Source organism: Myxine glutinosa, chromosome 10, assembly GCF_964187855.1.
Source record: "Myxine glutinosa chromosome 10, kmMyxGlut1.1, whole genome shotgun sequence".
Classification (NCBI taxonomy): Eukaryota; Metazoa; Chordata; class Myxini; order Myxiniformes; family Myxinidae; genus Myxine; species Myxine glutinosa.
Window position 1 is genome coordinate 56,222,266 of NC_136270.1, and position 8,851 is coordinate 56,231,116.

At 42.8% G+C, this 8,851-nt stretch overlaps 1 protein-coding gene across 8 annotated transcripts in view; it reads left to right on the forward strand.

The window, feature by feature from the left end:
• LOC137434585 (poly(rC)-binding protein 3) overlaps window positions 1-8,503 on the forward strand; it is a 226,208-nt gene extending 217,705 nt beyond the window's left edge. For all 8 annotated transcript variants that reach the window (XM_068127764.2, XM_068127760.1, XM_068127762.1 and 5 more), the window contains 3 exons: window positions 6,525-6,577; window positions 7,205-7,374; window positions 7,880-8,503. In XM_068127764.2, coding sequence (XP_067983865.1) covers window positions 6,525-6,577; window positions 7,205-7,374; window positions 7,880-7,922 — 266 coding nt within the window. In that variant the 3' untranslated portion in view covers window positions 7,923-8,503. The remainder of the gene's footprint in view (window positions 1-6,524; window positions 6,578-7,204; window positions 7,375-7,879) is intronic.
• Window positions 8,504-8,851: the final 348 nt, after the last annotated feature.

Consider the following 8,851-nt stretch of genomic DNA (forward strand, 5'->3'; position numbering starts at 1 on the left):
ACTTGGAGGGGATGTAGCTGGAAATGGAGATTTTGGGAATGGGAATGAAAGGGAATCTATCTTGTTTCACTTGGTGCAATGGAGTGTCATTTTAATGGAAGACAAAGCCTTAACCTAATACACAGAATAAGGAAATAAACTACTGAACAGGGATATTATAGTGTCCTTCATGTATGCTTTATGGAACTAACTACGGGAACACCCTTTGACCGTTATACAACAGACTGGAGGCAGGAGGGTCCAGAATAAAGCAATAATAATAAAAAACACACAATAAAAAAACACAATCCTCATATCCACAAGTGTGTGTGTGTGTGTGTGTGTGTGTGTGTGTGTGTGTGTGTGTGTGTGTGTGTGTGTGTGTGTGTGTGTGTGTACGTGTGTATACGTGTGTGTACACACAGTTGTGGCCAAAATTATTGTCACCCTTGTACTTTTTCAAATAATGCACCATTTCTTCCAGAAAATTGTTGAAATGAAAGAATATTTTGGTATCCACATTTGTATTTCTTTGGTTTGCAGTGGAACAAAACAATAAAAGCTGAAAGAATTACCAAATCTTTGCTTATTCCCCACAGAAATCCCAAAATGGCCTGGACAATATTATTGGCACCTTTCAGAAGTTGTTGGAAATGATTAGATTTCAAGCAGGTGCTTCTCCTTTACTTTGTAATTGAACTCACCTGTAGTGAGTTGCAGGTGCTTGCAATAGAAAAATCACTCATTCAACCAGTTTGAAAAGAGAAATGGAGTCATTCTGCTGTTTCGTGTCACTGTGTACCACAACGAGCATGGAGAAAAGAAAGAAAACGAGAGAATTGTCTGAGGACGTCAGACACAAGATTGCAGCCAGCAAGGATAATCTCAAGGCTACAAGTCCATCTCCAGAGACCTTGATGTTCCTGTGTCTACTGTATGCAATGTTATCAGGTAGTTTAAAGCCCATGGCACTGTCGACAACCACGCTGGACGTGGGCGCAAGAGAAGGCTTGATTGAAGATTGCAGCAACGGATTGTTTGAATGGTGGAGAAAGCACCTCGATCAACTGCCAAACAGATTCAAGCTGACCTTCAGACACAAGGAATGACAGTTTCAACTCGCACCATCCGTAGCCAACTTGATGAATGGGGATTCTCTGGTAGGAGACCCAGGAGGAGCCCACTACTGAGAGAGAGAGAGAGACAGACATAAGAAAGTCCGACTGGATTTTGCTGCAGAATTTTCTTGATTGCTTCCGCCCTGCCACGCAAACAGCTGCAGTGACAAAAGGTCGCCACAACAACCGTATCAGTGTCTCTACTGTGCGGAGGTGCTTGAGAAGTCAGGGCATGGTGGCAAGACGTCCTTGCGGAGGTCCAGTGTTGAACGCAGTGCATCGGCGGAACAGACTAAGATGGTGTCTGCAGCATCACCGCTGGGCACAGCAACAGTGGAGTGCAGTCTTGTTCAGTGATGAGTCCACATTTTGCCTCCATGCTGCTGATGGGGGTCAACGGGTATGGCGCAGAGGTGGGGAAAGGTATGCATCATGCTGTATTCGCCAGATCAGTTGTTGGAAAGGACCCAGTGTGATGGTATGGGCCAGCATTTCCACTCATTTCAGGACACCTCTGGTCGTCATCGAATCTCACCAGTCTGCGTCATGTCAATGAAATTTTGAGACCTCATCTGCTGCCATTTCTCCAGGCTCATCCTGACATCGCAGTTTTCCAGCAGGACAACGCTCGACCCCATGCTGCTCGCCTGACCACCAACTTCCTCCAGGAACAGGGTATTAAAGTGATGCCTTATTCCTCTGACTTCAAACCCATTGAGCATTTCTGGGAAGAGCTTGGTCGACGTCTTGCATCGAGGAGATCAACGGCTGTCAATCGGCAAATGCTCATTCATAGCTTGCAGGAGGAGTGGGACAGACTTCCCCAGGACCGCATCAGACGTCTGGCACAGAGCATGCGTCGGAGGTGTACAGCCTGCATCACAGCTCAGGGAGGACACACACGATATTGAGGACTGCTGTCATTCTGTCCTTGACTGTTACGAGTGTTGTGTCCATTCCTGTGTCATTTTGCTTTGACTGTTTGCAGGTGTGTGTGCCTTTGTATTGCAGTGCTGTGACTTTTGTTGCACCACCCCTTGTGATGTTCATGCTTTTTGTTTTTTTGTGATTGAGGCAACCTCTTGTTTATTGACGTGTTTCGTAAAGATAGCTGAACTTTACCTCTGTTCAAATATTTTTCATTTTTGCATGGAGGATCTCAATGAGTATCCTTCTAAAGATTTGATCAGTTTCTTTTGACGTTGAGTATATGTAGTCGTGGCCAAAAATATTGGCACCCTTGCACTTTTTTTTTTTAATGCACCATTTCTTCCAGAAAATTGTTGAAATTAAATAATATTTTGGTTTCCACATTTGTATTTCTTTGGTTTGCAGTGGAACAAAACAAAAAAAAGCTGCAAAAACTTACTAAATCTTATCTTCCAAACAGAAATCCTAAAATGGCCCGGACAATATTATTGGCACCTTTTAGAAGTTGTTAGAAATAATTCGATTTCAAGCAGGTGTTTCTCCTTTATTTTGGAATTGAACACACCTGTAGTGAGTCACAGGTACCTGCAATATAAAAATCACTCATTCAACCAGTTTGTGCAGAGAAAATGAGTCATTCTGCTGTTTTGTGTCACTGTGTACCTCAATGAGCATGGAGAAAAGAAAGAAAACGAGAGAATTGTCTGAGGAGGTCAGACACAAGATTGTTGCCAGCATGGATAATCTCAAGGCGCCAAGTCCATCTCCAGAGACCTTGATGTTCCAGTATCCACGGTACGCAATGTTATCAGAAAGTTTAAGGCTCATGGCACTGCAGCCAACCTCCCTGTACATGGCCACAAGAGAAAATTTGATCAAAGATTTCAGCGAAAGATTATTCGAACGTTGGAGAAAGCACCTCGATCAACTGCGAAACAGATTCAAGCTGACCTTCAGACACAAGTAATTACAGTTGCAACTCGCACCATCCGTTGCCAACTCAATGAAAGTGGGTTCTATGGTAGGAGACCCAGGAGCACCCCACTGCTAAGAAATCCCGACTGGAGTTTGCCAAAACACACCTGAACAAGCCAAAATCCTTCCGGGAGAATGTCCTGTGAACACATGAGACCAAAATTGGAGCTTTTTGGTGAAGCACATCATCTCTATTTTTATAGAAAACTAAATGAAGCCTTCAAAGAAAAGAACATCTTCCCTACAGTCAAACATGGAGGAGGTTCAGTGATGTTTTGGGATTGCTGTGCTGCCTCTGGCACTGGGTACCTTGAATGTGTGCATGGCATCATGAAATCAGGAGATTACCAAGGCATTTTGGAGGCAATGTTCAACCCAGTGTCAGAAAGCTGGGTCTCTGTTGAAGGTGATCGGTCTTGCAGCAGGACAATGACCCCAAACACACTTCAAAAATCACCCAGGAATGGTTCAAGACAAAATGCCCATTGTTCTGAAGTGGCCAGTCATGAGTCCAGATCTGAATCCCATTGAACACCTGTGGGGAGATCTGAAAACAGCAGTTGGGAGAAGGCACCCTTCAAATCTGGGAGAATTGGAACCGTTTGCACAAGAAGAGTGGGCCAAACTGCCAGTAGAGAGGTGTAGGAAGGTCATTCATGGCTATAGGAAGCGCTTGACTGCAGTTATTGTGTCCAAAGGCCGTGCTGCCAAATATTAAGCCACGGGTGTCAATAATTTTGTCAATGCCGTTTCTTTTTATTTTCTGATTTGAAAGGATATCTTAGGTACTGAATCAAAAACAAAGGTTCTGTAATATTAACAGTAAATATATAGGATTGTGGAGACCAAATACTTTAGATTATTCGAGAAGATTGTGATTTGAAAAAGGTGCAAGGGTGCCAATATTTTTGGCCATGACTATACATGTATGTATGTATTTGTATGTATATATGCATGTATCCATGTGCAGTCACGTGAAAAAGTAAGTACACCCCATGTAAAGTTTTGACTTTTTCAACATATTTCAACATACAGCTATTTGATCTTAATTTCAAAAATATTGATAGATAAAGGTGATATAATATAACAAATATCATGAAACATTTACATTTTGTCATCCATTGTATAATTTAAATAAACATAAATGCAAATTTCACATGTGGAAAAAGTAAGTGCACCCTTGGCTCTAATAGGTGGTATTGCCCCCTTTCGCAGACAGCCTCAAGTAGGCGTTTCTTATAACTGTCTGCCAGTCTCTGACATCGACTGGGAAAAATTTTTTCCCACTCCTCCATGCAGAATTCTTTCAGCTGTGCGAAGTTTGAGGGGTTTCTTGCATGCACAGCTCGTTTCAAATCCCCCCACAACATCTCGATGGGATTTAGATCCGGGCTTTGACTTGGCCATTCCAGAACCCTCCATTTCATTCTTTTCAGCCATTCCTTGGTGGATTTACTGGTATGTTTAGGGTCATTGTCATGCTGCAAGGTCCACCTTCGGTTGAGCTTCAACTTTCCGACATATGGCCTCACATAATCCTCAAGCACCCTCTGGTACAATGAAGAATTCATAGTGGATTCTATGATGGTGAGCTGCCCAGGCCCTGATGCAGCAAAGCTGCCCCAAACCATAATATTTCCACCACCATGCTTTACAATTGGTATCAGGTTATTGTGGTCAAATGCTGTCTTTGGTTTTCGCCAAACATGTCTTCTGGTACCGTGGCCAAATAGCTCTACCTTTGACTCATCTGTCCAGAGCACATTGTTCCAGAAGTGCTGGTCTTTGCCTTGGTGTTCATTGGCAAACTTTAGTCTTGCCCTGATGTTCTTTCTGGACAGCAAAGGTTTCCTCCTGGCACACCTCCCATGTAGATCAAATTTGTGCAGCCCCTTTCTTCTGGTGGACTCATGCACTTTGACATCAACAGTGGCAAGAGCTACCTGTAGGTCCCGTGATGACATTCTAGGGTTCTTAGAGACTTCTTTCAGCATCTTGTGGTCTGCTCTCGGGCTGAACTTGCTGGGGCGGCCTGGCCTGAACAAGTTGGCAGTTGTTTGGAATCTTCTCCACTTGTAAATGATCTTCCGGACAGTCGAATGATTGATTTCAAATTGTTTGGAGATCTTTTTAAATCCCTTCCCAGACTCGTAGGCATCTATAACCTTCTTTCTGAAGGCCTCAGACAGCTCTTTTCATCTAGGCATGGTGATGCCGCACACTTCAACAACAAAGAGCAAACCAAACTAAATGTCTGAGGTTTAAATAAGACAGGTTCCTCCAAGATCCTCTCTAATGATGTTCTAATCATTTGCATCTGAGCTGGTGCACCTGATTCTAATTTTAGGTATTTGAAGTAGTGATAAATGTAGGGGTGTACTTACTTTTTCCACATGCCAAATTTACATTTATGTTTATTTCAATTATACAATGGACGACAAAATGTAAATGTTTCATGATATTTGTTATATTATATCACCTTTATCTATCAATATTGTTGAAATTAAGATCAAATAGCGGTATGTTGAAATATGTTGAAAAAGTCAAAACTTTACATGGGGTGTACTTACTTTTTCACATGACTGTATGTATGTATATGCATGTATGTATACATGTGTGTATGTGTATATATATGAACCGCCTTTCGAGGTCATTTTTCCCCGCAGAGCGGGGGTTGGCCTTTTTTGGGCACCATGGTCCCCTTTTTTGGAGCAATGTTTTATGGCCGGATGCCATTCCTGCCGCCAACCCTGTTGGTCGCCTGTTGCGACACACAGGGAATTACCAGTGGGTTGTTGCTCAATTTGCCGACCTCGGAAGGATGACAGGCCGAGTCAACCCCCCTGGCGTTAATTCAGCGATCGACCGGGATTCAAATCCTGGGATCCCAAGCTGCACCTTAACCGCGAAGCCAACACCAGGCTTTGGTATATAATTATAATATACATATATAATTAAATTTATATATTTTGGGAAAAATTACATGCCCATACCAGGAATTGAACCCAGGTCCTCTGAAAAACCGTGCCAGTGTTCTGCCAACTGAGCTATCTGGGTGACCCTGACTGAGCATGCAATTTTCCCACACATATGATTGCCACTCTCGTCAATGCTTCCTGGGCATTCGCTACCAACCATATATAGCCTATATAAAACAAACTGTTCAGTCTGGCCTCAGGTATGCGTTCTACTGAGTGCTGCTTTCGTGTTCTTGCTGTAGTTGTGCTGGTAGACATTGTAATTGCATTTCTGATAAATTATTGGAAAGCTCCATTGGTGTTGTTTGGAAAATGGGGGTCAGGGTTTGGGAGAGGAGTTTAGAGTGGTGTTGAAGAACGAGAGAAGTTCTGGCATTTTGTGTCCTCATTATGTGGATGTCCCCTCGCTGGAGTGATTGCCAGATTAGGTTAATGTTTTATATCTCCTGCACATCAGTATTATATGTCTTTTTTTTGCTCACCATATTGCTTTCTTGGTTTTTTTTACTCTATTTACTCGACTTGTTTTATCTCTTCCTCACAGGAGCAGAAGCTGCAAATCAGATAAATACCCATGAAATTAGTATTCCAAATGATGTAAGTATTGCCATCCTGCTGCTCTCTAGGATGCTGAGCAAGCTCAATTATTTGTGAAATTTATTTATGGCCTCCACTCTCCAAAATAATGTTCAGTCTGTCATTTTTGGTGTTGTTAGAAATGTTTTGGTTCAGAGGTTGCAAGAATAATAAAAAAAGAGTGGCTTGGGGTTGGTCAGGCCCTGCCGGCCGGTGGGGCCCCCGCTGGCTCGTGGGGTCCCCCTACTGGTTCCTGGGTCCCTGCTGGCTGGTAGGTTTCCAGCTGGCTGGTAGGGGCTGTACTGGTTGTTAGGGGCCCTGCTTGTTGTTGGTCGATGCTCAGCTGGTTTGTCGTGGCCTGGCTGTACTTGGCCCTTGCACTTTTACACACCGATGAGCTTTCCAGCAATTCATTGCTTCTGGGAGAATATTCAGTCCTTCCGACTCACAATTTGCATTTTACATGACTAATATAATAAACAAAGGTCGACCACTTGGTGCCTCTTCATTGCTCCAAGTTGATTTTTTTCCATTCTGTGTGCACTCTTAAATGGGGTGACTGGGCTATATTTTTTTTTCTCTCCCCTTCCCCTCTTCTTCTTCCTCCCCGCCTTCATTCCCCTCTCCCCATCCCTTCCCCCGATTTAGCTCATTGGAGCAATCATTGGGAAGCAAGGCAGCAAAATTAATGAAATCAGGCAGTTATCTGGTGCTCAAATCAAGATAGCGAACCCTATTGAAGGCTCGACAGATCGCCAAGTGAACATCACCGGTTCTGCAGCGAACATCAGCCTCGCCCAGTACCTGATTAACGCCCGGTAAGATGAAACGTTTTTTTATTTTGCCATACCATACTTTATTTACGGAGCGTTTGTGCTGCCAAAGGAGTTTCTTGGTAAAGGTTATACCGGGTGGTTTGCCATCGTCTTCCTAGCAGTAATTAGGGTAGGAAATTGGAATTTGATCATGGTGCCGGCGATAGCTTACCTATTCTTCATGAAGGACACCGATGGATATTTAACGCCCAGCAATAATGTCGGTAGATTGGACACCCAGTTTGACGTCCGTCCGAGGGTCGGCATACACATTGATGAATCACAGTGACTGTGAAATACCAGGATGACAGTTTATACCTGGGTTGGAATTCGAACCAAAGCAAGGCAACTTGGAGGAGAACATGTGCGTGCACCTCTAGGCCATTCCTGCTAGCTCAAGATGAAGCACACACTTTGCATAATCAAAACTTGACAACTTTGCACCAAAGGAAACGTACGAAATGTCGTCCTTTTTGTTCTCTCTTTTCCTTTGCTCTCTCCTTTGCAGGCTTACTTCGGAAGCATCCGGCATGGGAACTTCTGGAATGTGATTCCTTGAAAACTGCAAACAGCCTCAAAAGAGTGATTACCTGTTCGATCCAAGGACGTTTTTAGTTTTGTGTTTAAATCTCCTTTCCCCTTAAACCATTTTTCTTCTCTTCCTTTAAAGCAGTTTAAACCTGTTGTTGAAATAATATTATTGGTATATCTTAATTTTTAGAATCCCACCATACTGCTGTGCTGTTGCATGTTTTGTGTTTTTTTTTCATTTTGTAATAAAACGTTCATCAAACCGTAAGAAGCTTTGTAATAATAGCTGGGGTTTTGATTTCTGCTATCCATTGTTTTCTGAGTAAGTTGTATGTAATACCTGTACACAGGAGATCGATGGGAAAAGTTTGGACGTGTTTGTTGCAAGAATGTGTAGCTATGCATAAGGTTGTCAACTTGTTTAGGACCAATCACCAACTAGAATCTTTATTTCACCCACATGTGATCGTCCCTCGTGGATGAAAACCTTTTCTACTTAACAGTTGGAAAGCTGCTGACAGCTTCTCAGTAAAGTTGATTATGCTGTTTGTGCAATAAAGTTTGAAAACCAAATTTGCAACAATAAATTCTGTTCAATTTGGTGGATGGAAAGGATTTTATTTGAATCGTTTGGAAGGGGTACTTTAGGAGAGTTGAAGTAAAAATGTGTCTGGGAAAATAAAATGTTTCTCCTTATTACCCTCGCCAGAGGAGAGGGTATTGCATTTGAGTCCGTCCGGGTTTGTCTGTCTGTCTGCACAGCAAAAGTATGATTTTTCACTGCAAGTGTTGGTCCGATTGACAGGAAATTTTCACCATAGTTGCATCTCCTGTAGAATTTTAAATAATTATGACGTCCGAGGACACATGGTACGGGCACCATCCTTTGAAAAAAAACAAAAAACTTTGCAACCCCATATCTCCAAAAGCGCTGCATAGAAATAAATTG